The 17931-nt window shown below is 35.5% G+C and overlaps 1 protein-coding gene across 11 annotated transcripts in view; it reads left to right on the top strand.

The window, feature by feature from the left end:
* Window positions 1-17931, top strand: part of THOC2 (THO complex 2) — a 138589-nt gene that overhangs the window by 104485 nt on the left and 16173 nt on the right. For 6 of the 11 annotated variants that reach the window (XM_041740690.1, XM_041740689.1, XM_041740683.1 and 3 more), the window contains 15 exons: window positions 1005-1101; window positions 3259-3376; window positions 3965-4144; window positions 4903-5067; window positions 9585-9860; window positions 10884-11025; window positions 11490-11647; window positions 12539-12667; window positions 13037-13168; window positions 13256-13440; window positions 13972-14150; window positions 14384-14486; window positions 15151-15581; window positions 15810-15868; window positions 17308-17424. In XM_041740690.1, coding sequence (XP_041596624.1) covers window positions 1005-1101; window positions 3259-3376; window positions 3965-4144; window positions 4903-5067; window positions 9585-9860; window positions 10884-11025; window positions 11490-11647; window positions 12539-12667; window positions 13037-13168; window positions 13256-13440; window positions 13972-14150; window positions 14384-14486; window positions 15151-15581; window positions 15810-15868; window positions 17308-17424 — 2471 coding nt within the window. The remainder of the gene's footprint in view (window positions 1-1004; window positions 1102-3258; window positions 3377-3964; window positions 4145-4902; window positions 5068-9584; window positions 9861-10883; window positions 11026-11489; window positions 11648-12538; window positions 12668-13036; window positions 13169-13255; window positions 13441-13971; window positions 14151-14383; window positions 14487-15150; window positions 15582-15809; window positions 15869-17307; window positions 17425-17931) is intronic. The other 5 variants (XM_041740687.1, XM_041740686.1, XM_041740684.1 and 2 more) reach the window with 3 other exon arrangements.

Below are 17931 nucleotides of genomic sequence, written 5' to 3'. Positions count from 1 at the left end.
TACTTTCTGTGGCCTTTTTGCACATGTTATTGCCTCTACTTGGAATACCCTTCTATGCTTACTTATTTTCTCCACCACATCTTCTACTTACAGATTTCAGCTTAGGGGTCACTTTTCTTCAGAAAACTTTCCCTATTAGTGCTCCTGCCCAAAAGTTAGAATTACATGCTCCTCTCTGTACTCCCATGGAACCTTTTATTCATCATAGTTATTTCAGTTTACTTTTCTGTATCCCTCACTTGACTCTAAGCTCCTTGAGGGCAGGACCTGTGTTTTGTCCATATCCTTTAAGGTGCTCAGCGAATAATTGTCGAAAAGGCTACAGGTCACTTGATTTTACTAGGATTTTCTCTTGTCTTTCTGAGGTTTGCTCCCTCCTAATGATGTGGTAAGGACTATTGGTTAAAATTGGTCTTTTGTTTGCTTCTAGGTCTGGCAATTCTTTACCTGTTTGCTTGCCTCTCCACAACTAGTAGCATATTTCTAGAGGAAGATAGGGTTTTTTGTTTGTTTGTTTGTTTGATTGTTTTTGTTTGTTTTTGTTTTTGTGACTCAAACAGTGGGGCAGGTGTTTTGTTGATGATTCAAATTTACTGAGTGAGCTGCAAGATTTTGTTGTGGCCTAACAGGCTCTGGAATCAGGCCGTATTGGTTTGAATCACTGCTCTACCTCATACCAACTATGTGACATGAACAAGTTGCATGATATATCTGTTCCAAATTTTCTTCATTTGATTGGTTTATACCAACCTGAGATGATTATTGCAAAAATTAAATGAATTAATTAACATAAAGTGCTTACATAGTACAGTGCTTAGCATATGTATGCTCAATAAATATTAGCTATTATTAATTGTAAAGCTCCTTTCAATGGCATCAGCAGTACAATTATTCCTACCTCATTTTGTTTTAGAAATTGAGTTAGTTGAGAAATGCCACTTAATATTGTGTTTTTTTGTTTTATGAACTGTTTTTTAAAAGCCCTATTTTTTTATTTCATATAGGTCTGGCTAGTTTCTGTGGTGCAGTTTTTCGTAAATATCCAATTGATCTTGCTGGTCTTCTTCAATATGTGGCTAATCAGCTAAAGGCAGGCAAAAGGTATTCATAGCAAATTATATGTAAATGAAATTCAATAAGTAGACTACTTCTGGTGGTATTGGGATATTGAGATTGCTATTATTTGGAAAAACTGTTTTGTAGGCTTAAGTAGAATAGTTGCTCACTTATTTATATGGAATTCTTTAATAAAAGAAATTGTAATTTCATACATAAACACTTTTTTGCAGAAAGAAATGTAATTTTTGGCTATATATGTAACTTATTAAAAAGACAATTCATTTTGACTGCCTGTTAGGCTCTTGAGTAAATGGTTTATATGGTATGTTATAAATCCTCTTATGAGAAAACGTATTACATTATTGATTTTGCTGCTGGACAGTAATTGGTAGGAACATTTATTTTGAGGGTGTACACAGAATTTTTTAAAAATAAATTTTTTAGAAATTTGAACCTTGGAGATACGTACAGTTTATATACCTTTTGGGCAGTGTCCTCTTTTCTTTATGAATACTATTCATATTATTATTTTATTCTGGAACAATATTACTATTTAGAGTTTGAATTAGTATGTCTATTAAACCTCATCAGCAGTACACTGACTAGAATCAAAGAACTAGAAATTATTCCAAAAAACTTTCTGGTAGAAGGCAAACCAAAACTTGTAAAGCTATCTAGTGTTCCACCCAAGTATTACCTAAGTAATTCTTGACAGATTATTATTTTGGATTAGGGAAAACTTAAAAAAAATTTAGATTTAGGATTTTATCAGTATTTCACTCACTATGCACATCTGTCCACCATTCCTATATACTTTGCTCTTCTGTGTCTATGGGCCAGGAGAATATAACATTATTTTAAAATCTAAGTCAGTTTTCTGTGCTGTGAATATAGTTTTTAATTAAAAGATAGCTTAAAGAAAAATTAAAACATTTTATTGGTACTTGTTGCATACTAATTTGCATGAGGGCTCTCTTGTTTTCATAAACTATGTTTAGGGAAGGCAAGACAAGTTCAGAGAGTAAGCACTTAAGAATCCTCAAAACCTGTGCTTTTTGTCTGTTATTAACTTGTGTTTTGAGTATGTCTGGCTTTACCTTTGGAAAAACATCTGTATTTGTTTTGTAGGAAAGGAGGTTTCCACTTTATCTTCATTACTTAACTAATTAAAGAAGATCTTGAAAGTTATAAGTTGTTATTTCCATTGACAGTCCTAAACTTTGAGAATTAAAATTCATAACTATTGGCACAATAACATGTTCTTGAGGCTGTCATCTTAGGCTCATACACCACAACTTGGAACTTCCATTCCCTTCCCTTTTTTCTTCTCTTCCTCACTCCCTCCATTACTTCCAAGTGTGTGTGATTGCTTAGAGAGATGGCTCTATACCACCAAATCTATGTATTGGCCACCTTGTACTGGAAGATAAAAAAAATGCTGTGAAGAAGTGAAGGGGATTGAGAGTACACTTAAACAATGATGAGCACTGAATAATGTATGGAATGTAAATCACTATATTGTACGTGACTAAAACTAATATAAACTGTTAATTGTGCTTGAATTAAAAAAATAAACATTAAAATATGCTATGAAGTGCTACTGGGTGAACTGATAAAAATGAAATATGCACTATAAAGTATTAAATCAATGTTAGATTTATTAAAATTGATAACTATGCTGTGGTTGTGTTAAGAGAATAGCTATATTCCTAGAAAATGTACTCTTAGGAAATATACTAGGAATTTCGGGGGCAAAATGTGCCCTTAAAATGATGTTGCTTACTAAATAAGTTAACTCTCAGATGGTTCAAAAAAACTGTATGTGTGTGCGTGTATGTGAAGAAAGGGAGGGAGAGAGAAAACAAATGATAAGACCGGGAGTAAGAATGTTTTAATATTAATAATAGGTGAAGTCGGGGTAAAGGTTATATTGGTGTTCTTTGTACTATTTTATATCTTTATATTCTATCTGTAAGTTTGAAATTATTTGCAAGGGAAAAAGCTAAACCTATTACATGCCCCAAATATTTTCCAGTATAGTTCTAGGAATGCAGTTTTCCCTTAAATACCGCTCCAGCCCCTCCTCCTCCATATTTATATACAAATAATTTAGGGATTCTCAGCATATTAATTATAATATATATAGTCACTTTTATGTTTGAAGTTTCAACTGTAGACTTTCTTATTTTTTGTGAATAGTTTTGACCTGCTTATATTGAAAGAAGTGGTACAAAAAATGGCAGGAATAGAAATTACAGAGGAAATGACAATGGAGCAACTAGAGGCCATGACTGGTGGAGAGCAACTAAAAGCTGAGGTGAGAGTTGCTAATTTTTTAAGTTGACTTTTTAAGTTCAAAATATATGCATACTCATACTAAAGAATCCAAACAACACATAAATGCATGAAACCAAATGTCAAAGCCATACATACCTTTCCCTCATGACTGTCCTCACCTACCTTTTAAAAATTGAGATATACTAGTTATTTTAACCCTTTGAAAAAGCTGAAACAAAGTATAAAAGACAGTAATAGATCTATAAGAGAAATAAATATCTAGTCTTCTATAGTACCTGATAGCCTAGCTGGTGTAAATCTGAACATAGTTACTCTGTTTTTTAATCTTTTCCACATTGAATAAAGAGTAATTCTTTTTAAGGGACTACAAGGTAGAAAATGGAAAATATGCAGAAATTTAAAGACAATTGACAGTTATCTTTAAGCCAGTGACTGTAATTGGCAATAGTGTCTCCAAAATAAATTTGTGAAGAAAGGGAAGGAATGTAAAGTTTTTTTTATCTTCAGAACTATAACTGAACCTTTTTTGTGTTTTTTTTTTTCTTCAAATCAGGTAGCATGTGTTAATACATTGTACACTGGTAAATTTATGTCTTCCCTTATGCAGGGTGGTTATTTTGGCCAGATCAGAAACACTAAAAAATCCTCCCAGAGATTAAAGGATGCACTATTGGACCATGATCTTGCCCTTCCTCTCTGTTTGCTTATGGCTCAACAGAGGAATGGGGTAATCTTCCAGGAAGGTGGAGAGAAACATTTGAAACTTGTGGGAAAACTCTATGATCAGGCAAGTTAAAGTGGCTTTTGTGTTTATGTAGAGTTTTTTTATCCTGATAATTGAAAATATGGACTGTGATAAAATTTTTAAAATGTCATTTCGCACATCAGCTCTAATGTAAAATAAACATTCTGTGCAAATTATACAATTTAAGAGAAGGCTCCAGGAGATGTAATAATATGTAATAAGGTTCTCAGTTAAGTAGTTAACTTCAAGTTGTTTGCTCATATCTTTACTCATCTCTGGAAATCTGGAATTTCAATCAGAACAAAGTTGATGTGAGCTTTATAAAATATATCTATAAATATGAAGCGGCAAAACCTGTGATTAGCCTACAAAATGTGTTTATTACCTACTATATTATAAGGGAAAAAAGATCACATGTATTTTATACATGAAGTTTTCGTAAGGGTAAGGTGAGAAAAAAAAGGCAAGGAGATTCTGTATACATAAAATTGTTACATGTGATGTAGGGTAAATTATTCTGCTACTTAAACTGATGAACAATACCTTGGAACTTGAGACCTGGTTGACTATTTAAAGCCTTAGACTGATCAACTTTTCAGGACCTTGGCATCTTTTTTGGTAATATGATTACGTGATGATATTATAGGTTATCTCTGAAGTTCTTTTAAGTTGTAAAATTTTGAATTCTTAAATGTCAATCAAAATATTGTTAAAATGACATAATAATTTTAGAATATTTTTATGTTGGTTTCATAAAATGGTAGCACATTTGTGTTTTTTGTCTTATTTTTTAAATTTAGTGTCATGATACCCTGGTACAGTTTGGTGGTTTTTTAGCATCTAATCTAAGCACAGAAGATTATATAAAGCGAGTGCCTTCAATTGATGTGCTCTGTAATGAATTTCATACACCCCACGATGCAGCATTTTTCCTGTCTAGGCCAATGTATGCACACCATATTTCGGTAAGTGTAAGTGTCTTTGCTGCCATTCAAGAATGATTCCAAATTATTTCTTAACTGTAAATATATTTCAGTTTGACACATAATAGATTATGTTCTTGGGGATTTACTCTTAATACTCATCTCTCAGCAGTGTACAATGAAAATGCTCCCTTTAAAAGTAAGTCTTAATAGTACTATAATTTTACTGTTACTATACCACCAGTTGTCCAGGTTGATGTCTTATGGGTCCTTTAGAACTTAGTGCTCAAACATTAATGTAAATGAGAGTCCCCAGCAAAGCGTCTTCAAAACGCAATCCCATGTCCCCATATTCTAATTTAGACCTGGGAATTTGTTTTGTTTTTGTTTTTGTTTTTTTAACAAGTGCTAGTTGATTCTGATAACAGGAAAATATGGTATGTCCTTCTGCAAAATGCTCCTTTCCTTAGTAACAATATCCCTGTCAGTTTACTTGCTAGTCATACTGCCTTGAGAGAAATAAAGACAGACTTACAGACAGACTTAACCACCCCCAGATACTCTAAAAACGTTTATAGGCTGTGTTATATAACTTCTCAGAAAGGTGTATTCATAGTTCTTGTTTTATTTCTCTCCACCTAAATGAGACAACTAAAAAGAGAAAACTACAAAGCAAACCTTCCCAAGCAGGACATCCGCATAGTGACTGAAAGGATGGTAGGGGGAAGAGGAGACCGCCCTCCTCCCTCTTCTCTTTTTTTTTTTCTTTAATTTTTATTTATTTATGATAGTCACACACACAGAGAGAGAGAGAGAGAGAGAGAGAGAGAGAGAGAGAGAAGAGAGGCAGAGACATAGGCAGAGGGAGAAGCAGGCTCCATGCACCGGGAGCCCGACGTGGGATTCGATCCCAGGTCTCCAGGATCGCGCCCTGGGCCAAAGGCAGGCACCAAACCACTGCGCCACCCAGGGATCCCTCCTCCCTCTTCTCTATCTGCCACCTGTACTTTTGCCTGCCGAGCAGTGACCTCTAATGGGAATTGACTTCCTTTTCCTTCAGACCATGGTCAAGCCTCTGTTTGGAAACTATGGTACTTCTCTACTCTGACTGGAGCCCCAGCATATTCTTCACCTTTGTGTAGGCTTGAATTCTGGCCCTTCTGTTTATTTGTTGTTGGTTTTAATCTTGTACTGTGTAAGAAAAGTTTTCACTATAGATTTTGGGGAAGGTCTTGGTCTTAAACTATGATCCCTTCTTTGTTCCCAGTAGGAATGTAGGGTTGTGTAGTAGAGGTGTGGAGAAAAGATGCTGAGAAATTTGGGGTCTAATTGATCATTTAATCGATCGACCATCAGCTGTTAGTGTTTACATATCAGCTGCTAAGTGTCCTACTTCCCTCTAACAACTACCTGTTAATTGATTTATCACTTTATTAGCATTATGCAGTAATACTGTGCTATATTCTTCAGAAGGGAAAAGGGGACAGGAGTAGGATTAGGTCTCTTCCCCCCCTTTAGAATCTCTCAATCTAGAAAATTGTGTGCTCTCTTTGCATAGTTATGTCTCGTGTTGTCTCCCCACCCCACAGTAGATCAGTTTCAGCTATACAATAGGGGACCTGATTTCTTGAAGGACTGAGGTGGGAGAATTGCTTCATCTCAGGAATTCTGACCTGCCCTGTGCTATACTGAGAAGTGAACACACTAATCAGTGATATTGAACCCTAGCAAACAGGAACACCTGGTTTCCTGAGGTTGGCTGAACTTTTCCAGGTCAGAAATGGAGCAGGTCATTCATGCCAGTAGCTACCTTTTCCATAGCCTGTGTACAAAAATCTAAACAAAGAAATGCCATTTCTGTCTCTGGGTTGCAGAGGGAAACAAAGAACTATATAGAGGTGACTATACAGCTAAATCAGGGATGAGTCTGTAACTGATAGGCCACGTAACATCCTCTGGAAAAGGAGTTCTTTGGAAACCTTGGTTGCACTGGATGGACATCCAAACTTCCCTGGGGATCCTTGCTCTTGCTTCTTGGATGAGAGCCCATTTTGAAGAACTTTTGATGAGAGGGTAGGAGTATTGGAGGACTGCTAGGACCCTTCCATAAATTAGCAGGCTCTCATGGGAATAATTCAGCCAACCAAACACTGTTCAGGTTATGGCAACAAGAGCTTTTTGAACAGGAATTAGAAGTATAGCACTAACTGTGGATATCAGTTCTATGCCATAGGTTTAGTGCACTGGATGACTTGAGATGTAGAGCTGTCATGTCTCTCCATTTGACTAAAGGTGTAAGCTTGGAGAGGAAGTTTAACTTCAGACAAGGAAATATTCATCTTAGTTAAATATGAAATATAGCTGTCTTTTCTGATCAAGCCTGTTTTTTTTTTTAAAACTAGATAGGAACTAAGTGGGCACCTAGTAATAGAAGTGACAGATTCAGAACCCGAGGACTGGGGAGATGGGGGTTGTCCATACCCCATCATTACTTTCTCATACCTAAAAACCTAATTTTAAGTTATAATTATTGAGACTCACCTTGTAACTCAGTTCTGAAAGAAAGGCTTTCTCTCAGTTTATGTTCTAGATCTTGTCCAAATCAAGTAGTTAAGCTATCCTATGTAGGGAGTTTCAGCACTACTTATCCTATGTTTTGTTAGAACTTTAGCAGATGTCATTCTGCTTCACATAGATTGATACTAGTTACCATGGACAGGACCAGCTCTCAAAGTTTTAAAACCCTTTCTTTTATTCCTGCTACTATTCTCTCAGGTCTGTGATGTAATTGGGACTTCTCTCTCATAAGTAATATTGTTTGTAGTTTGTAGTATTGTGGTCTCAATAATTATCAGCATGCTTTCTTAAATGGGGTTAACAGAAGATAAATCTTCCCACTTAGAGAAAAACTGTAAGATTCTCAGTTGTAATTATATTTTAATAATTGTAAGTTGCTGCTTGAGATACCCTCTGGAACAAAGTACTTGGTTTGTCTTCAGTCCAGTTAGCCTGGTGTATAGAGGCACTCAGGAGGGAAGACAGCTGGAGTGTAAGGAGCCAAGACTCTTGCCTATCACAATGTAGAACTGAAAGTGGAACCTTTGACCTCTGATCTTCTAGTTCTGGGTTCTGTGTTTAGTACAAACTGTGATGATTTAAATGCTTTTCTAACAAAAAAGAAGTGAGTTTTAGATCTTCATTGAGGTTCACCTTCAGGAATGATGCCTAACCCAAACAAAATTTTCATCCTAAAGAGACTGAAGGACATGAGATAATAGCAACAATACTTTGTGTTATTTTCTTTTTTACATTTGGTATTATACTCTATGATCTAATAATGTAGTTCCCTCCCACTGTACTAACAGATTCTTTTCCTCATACTCTTAAAAGTTTGGCCTTCCTCAGACTCTCTTCTAAATTAGGATTAACCAGTCTGGCCTAAAAAAGCTGCAGTGTCCATTCCCACATGTTTTAAACTCTAATACACCATATCCATTCATAGAAAGTCTTATTTAGGGGCACCTGGGTGGCTCAGTCAGTTGAGGATCTGCATTCTGCTCAGGTCATGATCCCAGTGTCCTGGAATCGAGCCCCATGTTGGGCTCCCTGCTCAGTAGGGATTCTGCTTCTCTCTCTCCCTCTGGCTTTCCTGCTGCTCGTGCTCTCTCTCTCTCTCTCTCTCTCTCTCGTGCATGTTCTCTCTCTCTCAAATAAATAAAATCTTAAAAAAAAAGTCTTATTTAGCTTAGTAGTAGGGTGACCAGCTTGTCCTTGTTTGCTTGGGACTTTGCCAGTTTTGGCACTATACTCTTGCATCCTGGGAATCCCCTCATCACTCTACTTAGCAGCAGTCTCATGGTAACTTTCTTATAGCCTTTCTTAATGTTGATCCAATTTCTTTCTTTTTTTAAAAATAATCTCTATACCCAACATGGGGTTCAAAATCACAACCCTGAGATCAAAAGTTGCATGCCCCACTGACTTAAGCCAGCCAGGCATCCCAATCCACTTTTTTCTTTTTTCTTTTTTCTTCCCTCTAATCTACTTTCTTAATTAATAAATTGTAATGGCGAATAGGGGCTATGTGTAGTAATAAAACATTCTGTGCTGGTTGGCTTATTACTAGTTCCATTATGCTTCTTTACTAGTGTTAAGACCCTTTACTTGGTTCTCTTGAAGATCTTAAAGCAGGAGTGGAAATCCTATATGTTCAGTCCTTAATGTAGAGTAAGAGAGAGTAGGGTGGGGGATATGGATGGTGGAGGGGATATATATACCCTATTTATTTACATAACAGGTCAGGTTTAATAAGAATCTTCTGAAAAGCTCCTGGTGAGCACAAAGGACTAAAGATTAGAACATCAAAAAAAAAAAAAAAAGATTAGAACAGTTTCCAGGGATGATTTATCTTAAAATAAATGCCATTGGTAAGAACTTAGAATTCCTACAACAGTTTTGATTGGCTGTCCTCTGATTCTTGAGAAGGAAACATTGGTTTTTATACTATGAAAGTCAGTACTATAAATTGTATTGTGTTTGTTTTTACTTTTTATCTCCAGTCCAAGTATGATGAACTTAAAAAATCAGAAAAGGGAAGTAAACAGCAACATAAAGTTCACAAGTACATTACATCATGTGAAATGGTGATGGCTCCTGTCCATGAAGCAGTGGTCTCCTTACATGTTTCCAAAGTCTGGGATGACATCAGCCCTCAATTCTATGCCACATTTTGGTCATTGACAATGTATGACCTTGCAGTTCCACACACCAGCTATGAACGGGAAGTCAATAAACTTAAAGTCCAGATGAAAGCAATTGATGACAATCAGGAAATGGTAGGTCTTTGTTCTAGTAGGTCAAGTACAGCAATTTTATGGTATTAATTCAATTACCTATACTTTGTATTAGCTCAGGTTCCTTAAATCTATGATCTTACTGCTATATAATATTTTTCTAAGTGAGTTTGTGGTGGGGGCAGGGCTTGGTGAATTAATACATGACGGTTATGTTCACACAAAAGGTATTTGAGCTTGCCTTTTTTTTTTTTAACTGAAGACTGTGTTAGCAACTTAAAATGATCTGTGTGACTTCAAATGTAAGAGCATTAGGAATTCCCCAAAAGAGAACTCTTTAGGAGAAGGCTTTATTGAAGAGGTGAGTCTTGAGCTGGGTAGGCTTTGAAGATAGATTGTTTGGAGATAGGGAGGCAGATTGGTCACTCAAAAGCTTCAGCAAAGGTGTGAAGTAATTTAAGGTTTAAAGAGACTACTTTTACTGTCGTGAATGGGTTTAGTGATAAATTTGTGAATGGTTAGGATGGACCAGATTATGCAGAACAGTGAAAGTTAGAGGACTTGATAAAATTGAGAGCTGAGTTAGATTCCTTAGCAGGGAAGTGATAATGGTAAAAATGATAATTGAAAAGATTACTCTTAACAGTGGTATGAAGAATACATTTGTTAGGGGAAGGGACTGGCATCAGGCCTGAGTCCAGCTAGGTGGCTCTTTGGGTAATTCATTGTCAAGTACTGAGAACATGGATTATTGGTAGAGGTAGTGGGAATGCATGAGACTTGGTAAGCAGTTGGGATACTGGAATGATGGAGAAAGAAGAGTCAAAGATGACTTCATGCCTGAGATTAAAAGTATCAGTGCTAGGAAGATGGCTTGTTTTGAGGGGAAGACCAGATTTTGGATTTGTTGAATGGAGGTGAAAGCACATCCAAGTAGACTCCTCAGTATCCCTGTGAAATAATTAATATGAAATATCAGCATTGATCTCTTTTTGAATCTTTTAATTAAAAGAAGGGGAGGTAATGTGCTTGTAGTTAGAAAAGTATCTAACTTATACTTTGTAGCCTCCAAATAAAAAGAAAAAAGAGAAGGAGCGTTGTACTGCCCTTCAGGACAAGCTTCTTGAAGAAGAAAAGAAACAGATGGAACACGTACAGAGAGTTCTACAAAGACTGAAACTGGAAAAGGACAACTGGCTTTTAGCAAGTAAGTTGTTGGAATTGTTACATTCCTGCTACTGCCAAATTACAAAAGCAGACCTCTGTAACTTCAGATGTGTTGAAGTGTATTATGTTTGTATTTCAGCTCAGTGTTCACTATCCCATTCTTTGGTTATTCATTAAGGCAGAGTCAACCTCACATGTTCACTGAAGGAACTGATGTAGTTTGCTGGTGAAATTAATTAATTTACAGTTACAATATTGGCATCTTATCATTCAACTTTTCTGTATGAAATCATGTTTCTGGAGAAATATATAGAGAGAAATGTCCACAGAGTGCAAATGAAAGTTTTATCCCAGGCATGACCTTTTGGTTACAAACTACAAAGAGTTTGTGGGTTTTTTTTTATAACATTCTCTACACTAAAATTAATATGTTGTCATGTTTAATGGCCTTGAGGCACTTGAGGAAGAAGTTTACCACTTAATATATTCTTCCCTTATTTTTAGAATCTACCAAAAATGAGACCATCACAAAATTTCTACAGCTGTGTATATTTCCTCGATGTATTTTTTCAGCAATTGATGCTGTTTACTGTGCTCGTTTTGTTGAATTGGTACATCAACAGAAAACTCCAAATTTTTCCACACTTCTTTGCTATGATCGAGTAAGTTCTTTTTATTGCAACCTTTAAAAAAAAAGTCTCACAAAGATAACTAAAATTATAATCTGTAGAGGTTTTATTGTGTGTATGGTTAAAAGCATGAACTCAAGAGCCAAGTGCCTGAACTTGAATCCTAGCTCTGCTACTTTCTAGCTATATGATCTTTGGCAGGTTTTTTTTTTTTTTTTAACTCTCTGTGCCTCAGTTTTCTCATCTGTAAAATGGAATGATAGTACTCGCTTCATAAGATTGTTGTGGATTAAACAAGTCACTGCACACAAAAGTGCTCTGAATAGTGCCTGACATATAATAAGCACCCCTGGTAAATCTGTTAACTCGTAATATGGGTTTATACGTTTGTCATAATAGGTAGAACTCTTTTCTTAACCTTCACTCCCTCAAGAAACAACAAAACAGCTTACACCTTCACACATACATAAAAGCAGGGATGCTTTTCAGTATAGTCACATTTATGTATATTTGGATCTGGCTTTTTTCTTAATAGTAAATTACTGCATTTGTGGTTTAAAAATGTATATGTCATAGCATGTCAGCTGCCTATTTCTGGTTTCTATCAGCCTTACCTCTGCTTACTGTCCTCCTAACCCCAGTAATATCTATGGTTAAGTCTTTGTTGAAGAAGTTATGTTGTAATAATAATGAGTTTTTTCATCTGTTATAAATCAGTTTTTCAAATAAAAGTTTGTTGCTCTATGAATGTGCTGTTTCCTCACAAATGCTAAAATCTTTGGTTTCTGGAATTGTGACTCTAAAAGGACAAGATACATTTTGACTAACCTGTTTAGTTTGTTATTATTTGCTATAACATAACCTTTTAATATTTTGAACTAATTTTGACCTTGATTTTTCATTTTTCAAACATCTTTCCTATAGGTTTTCTCTGATATAATTTACACAGTTGCAAGCTGTACTGAAAATGAAGCTAGTCGATATGGGAGATTTCTTTGCTGCATGTTAGAGACTGTAACCAGGTGGCACAGTGATAGAGCCACATATGAAAAGGTATGACTAATAAACACCCTTACATTTTACTCATGTATATAATAACAACCACTTTCAGTAATCCTTAGGTTGTTTAGTTCTAAAAGGGAAGCTGAGTTCTAAGATTGAGTTATAAAACAGTGTTTAAAATTTAAACATCATTCATTCATTATTAAAAAGTGCTTTTTAAAAAAATCCTATCTCAAACTGACATTCCAAATTAATACCATTGAATAAGCTGAACCTTTCTTTGAGAACTACCTGTCTTTCAAATACACATCTTGTTTTTGCATGGAATCATTAATCTGGTCCACTTAAGTTTTCAGCTTCTGCTATTTTGGGGGCAGAATTTCTCTTTAACAACCTTTTTTTTTTTTTTTTTTTTTTAAGGAATGTGGAAATTATCCAGGATTCCTTACTATATTACGGGCAACTGGATTTGATGGTGGAAATAAAGCAGATCAATTAGACTATGAAAATTTTCGACATGTTGTACATAAATGGCATTACAAACTAACCAAGGTAAAAAAAAATATGTTTCTCAAAGGTGGTTTTTTTCTCTTTATACTTAAACTTTTATAATAATAGATCTTAAAATGTTTGTTGTAGGCATCCGTACATTGCCTTGAAACAGGCGAATATACTCACATCAGGAATATCTTGATTGTGCTAACAAAAATACTTCCTTGGTACCCCAAAGTTTTGAATCTGGGTCAGGCTTTGGAAAGAAGAGTACATAAAATCTGCCAAGAAGAAAAAGAGAAGAGGCCAGATCTATATGCATTGGCTATGGGGTAACACAATTATACTTTAATGTGATTTATGAGACTAGATGACAGAAGGATTCTGAAGACTTTAAAATGTTTTACAGTGTTGAAGTTTATCTTCTGCCTTACTTCAGGAGATTATGGGAGATTATGCGATCATGTTCCCACAGGCTGGTGAGAGTTGTCACTTCTGATTATCAGCTTCCGGTCTATACTGGATGATAGTTTCAAAAGTCATATATAATATGTCTTGATTTGGAGGAAATGTAATTTTATCATCAGTTGAGTTTTGGATCTTCACTAGTGGAAAAAAAGGCATCTTAGTTTAAGGATTAGTTTACATTGAAATTTTTATTTTTAAGGAAGCATCTGAAAAAAAAAAAAAGAAAGCATCTGGGGCTCTCTATAAAGACCTTCAGGAACTTATTGAAAATTAATATTTTTTATTCTCTGAAACCAAGTAGCAAAGTGAATAACTTGCCAATTTTATTCTTTTAAGCTCCATGTTTGTGCTTTTGATTTGTATTTGTATATTTAAACACTTTGTGCGACTTTCAGCTACTCTGGGCAGTTGAAAAGTAGAAAGTCATACATGATACCTGAAAATGAGTTTCATCACAAAGATCCCCCTCCGAGGAATGCAGTTGCCAGTGTACAAAATGGGCCTGGTGGTGGGCCTTCTTCATCGTCGATAGGAAGTGCATCTAAATCGGATGAAAGCAGTACTGAGGAGACTGGTATGCTTATTTCTAGAAATTTATAAGTAATAGTTTTGTTTCCACCAACTTAGATCTTTTATATCACATGACAAGTAAAAATGCTGGCTTGATATTATAGTTTCTATCTTAGGTAGGAGTATTTAACTATTAAATAATTAGCCCTTTCTATTTAATTTCTGATCATTTTGCTGTGAAATTGTAGTTTATTTACAATTAGGGGCTTGTCAAATAAAACCTTACCTTTATTTCAGATAAATCAAGGGAGAGATCTCAGTGTGGTGTGAAAGCTGTTAATAAAGCTTCTAGTGCCGCACCGAAAGGGAATTCAAGCAATGGAAACAGTAGCTCTAACAGGTAGGAACATTGTGCTGTATGTCAGGATTCTGAATTCTTATATTATATTTTAACCTCATTGGACATGAATGAGAGGGTGGTAAAGACTATGAAAGTCATTTATGTTGGACCTTGGAATTTTATACGTATCCCTAATTTGATGATGTGCTTAACCGTCCTCATTATGTTTTGTATAATGCTGAGACCAACTTTGTTTCCCTGCTGAGTTATGCAGGTGAAGGTAGGTGGTGAAGTTAGAAAAACATTTTAGGATTTAGTGCTTGCTGTGGACATTCTAGGTAAGGATAATGAACATAATAGAAGCCTACCCTGATTTAGACCAGTGATCCATCCAGCCAAGTAATCCAGTTCCTGATATTAGCACCCTTGGTTGGCTTATGGGATAATTTTTGGTTGTTACCTTGTAATCCTCAGAGATTATGAGCATACACATAAAAAGGGCCTGATGTCACTTTAATCATTCTTTTTTAATCTGGTGTTCATGAATCTGGTTATTCATTATTTGCTGAATAAAGAAGTACTTCCTATTTACTTGTCTTAAGGTCCTTGAGTTTTCAAAGGAGTACTCTTAGTTCTAGTATTTTTGAAGTCAGAAACCCTTTATGGTTTATAATATGGAATGTTTTATGACTTTGTCTTAAAATTTCATGTTTTTATTCTTAAGCAGCAAAGCTGTTAAAGAAAATGACAAAGAAAAAGGGAAAGAGAAAGAAAAAGAGAAAAAAGAAAAGACTCCAGCTACTACTCCAGAGGCCAGGGTACTTGGTAAAGATGGTAAAGAAAAACCGAAGGAAGAGCGGCCAAATAAAGATGAAAAAGCAAGAGAGACGAAGGAAAGAACACCCAAGTCTGACAAAGAGAAAGAAAAATTCAAGAAGGAAGAAAAAGCTAAAGATGAGAAATTCAAAACCACTGTCCCCAACGTAGAATCAAAATCGACTCAAGAAAAGGAAAGAGAGAAGGAGCCATCCAGAGAAAGAGATATAGCAAAGGAAATGAAATCAAAGGAAAATGTTAAAGGAGGAGAAAAAACACCAGTTTCTGGGTCCTTGAAGTCTCCTGTTCCCCGATCAGATGTTGCAGAGCCTGAAAGGGGCAAGTTTGCCTTTCTTTATTTGTATTTGTTTACTTTTGGCTCTTGTTAATATATAATTGGTTCTTGTCTCCTTGTTTTGGCAAGTTATCTCGGGACTTCATTGGGCAGCGGCGGAGGGCGGGGGACTGCTGCTAATACTTGATGGCCTTAAAAGTGATGTTTTTTTTAAAGTGTTTGGAAAAAGTAGAAATCTATCTTATGGTGACCATTTCTTTTTGTACCAACAGAACAAAAACGCCGCAAAATTGATACCCACCCTTCTCCATCACATTCCTCAACAGTAAAGGTTAGTATAGCCTGAGGAAGGCAGCGTCCATGTTAGGCTCACCTGGTTGGAATACGTGTCCTGACTTCCTTCAAGTCTTGTGCCAAGTATTCACTGGAGCCACTGGAGGTTTTATATTGCATTAGAAAATGAATTTTTTACATATTGGTGGACTGATATTTTTTTCCTATTGAGTATTTTTATTATAAAAATATTAAAACTTCAAGGACCTAGCACTAATTTTGTAGTGTTTCAAAGTGCAAGAGAAATTTTACCCAGAAGTGCCTCACTGCTTTAAGCAGTCTTTTTTGGAGTGCAATGGTAGCTACAAGCAAATGAATCTTTTCAGCAGAATGAAGCCTATTTTTCAGCATAAATATTGAAGAATATATAGCACTGAAGACTTCCTGGATGATACAGGATAAACAAGATACCTCTGAATTCATCAAGCTTCTTGATGAGCATCATACCGATGTGTGCCTTCTAAGAAGGAATCTTGAAAGGAGTTCCATTTTAAAGTCTCCTTGGTGATCAGTTCTCCTGTAGTTGTGTATATTCAGTGAGCATGCAGCTTCTGTTGTATCTTCCCTTGGAGGTTTGTTTATACCCATTGGGTTCCCAACAAGTTGAACCTTGCGTTACGATAAAAGCAGATGTGGCATCCAATCCTACCACCCAGCAAAGAGAAACCCCAGGCATTCAACTGCAGCACAAAATCGTGGGTGTAGCCTTCTTGAAGACTCAGGGTAGCCATTCCTTGCTCCATATTTAATTTTAATTCTAAAGTCATCTAATTTCATGGAATCTTTGAATTTGCAGTACGTTGAACTTTTAAAACTGTAAGTTAACTAATTCCTCATAAAGAGCACTGTGGTGGAATACCGTAATTTATTTCTTTTTCTTTCTTACTTTTTTTTTAAGTGCTTATTTTTGTGGGAGGCATAAGATTCACCATCAGAGGCACTTTGCAAAAAAGTGACTACTCTTTTAGAGAATACATACATTTTGTTTTCTTGTTAATATAATGCCACTGAGTTTTTTTGGCTAGGATTAAAAATGTGTATATTTATGGTAGAGTCATAAGTAAAGTAAGATTTGAAACCTCCCAATTAAAAAAAAAAAGAAACCTCCCAATTAAAGAAAAACTGTGAAAATGTAAGATAATCTTCTTCCACAGTGACCTCCACTGTTTTAACCTTTTTGTGGAGGGAAAGAAATGTTTTGCTTTCTTAAGCTTCTTAACATTAAGTACAGTGTTATGAAAAATGTGGCATTGAAATTTATTTTTAAATTATGAGCAGAGAAAGATTATTTGTTACATTGAGTACATATGATTTAGTTTTTTGTTTAACATTACAATTCCATTACATGGTTTTGCTTTTTTTTTTTATTGTTGATATTCATATAATAATTGACATCACAAGATTTATCCTCACAAGAAGTAGCTGGTTTATTTCCAGGTTACAGCCATACTTCCCAAAGTTCCTCTGGGTTCTGAGAACTATGCCAGCTCACCTGTCATCTCCATTCATTTTCTACAGGACAGTCTCATCGAACTCAAGGAGTCTTCAGCAAAGGTTTGAGTCTTTTAAAATCATCATGCCTAAGTAAAACAGAAAAAAATTCTTCATTTATTTAGTAGATACCTTCACCCTAGTAAATTCAGTAAGCTAGTGAATAACCTTTAAAAATACGTGTCACAAACTGAAACAGTGGATGACAACGGTCCCTTTTAATGAGCTTGTTATGAAATGCGTGTAATGTGGCAACATTTCTATAATCTCTCTCTGCTTGCTGTGTTGTGCATTATCCTTTTATGCTTCAAAATCTGGAAATAAGTTTAAGATTTGGGCAAGAGGTTATTGATTTATTTTGGGGAGTAGGCTTGCTCAATTTCTCAAAACAAATCCGTTAGGTTATTTTCGGACTTTTTTAGACAACCCCAAAGACCAGAAAATAAATTTGATGCATTCACGTAACTATTCTAAAAACTGAGCCCATCTCAATCCCTAAAACTTTCTGTTGTCTCTGCTGAGCTACCTATTTGGTAGTTGTAGCATAATATCAAGAAGTATGGTTAATGT

This window comes from Vulpes lagopus, chromosome X (assembly GCF_018345385.1).
Source record: "Vulpes lagopus strain Blue_001 chromosome X, ASM1834538v1, whole genome shotgun sequence".
Taxonomy (NCBI): Eukaryota; Metazoa; Chordata; class Mammalia; order Carnivora; family Canidae; genus Vulpes; species Vulpes lagopus.
This window is presented reverse-complemented; position numbering and strand designations above follow the sequence as displayed.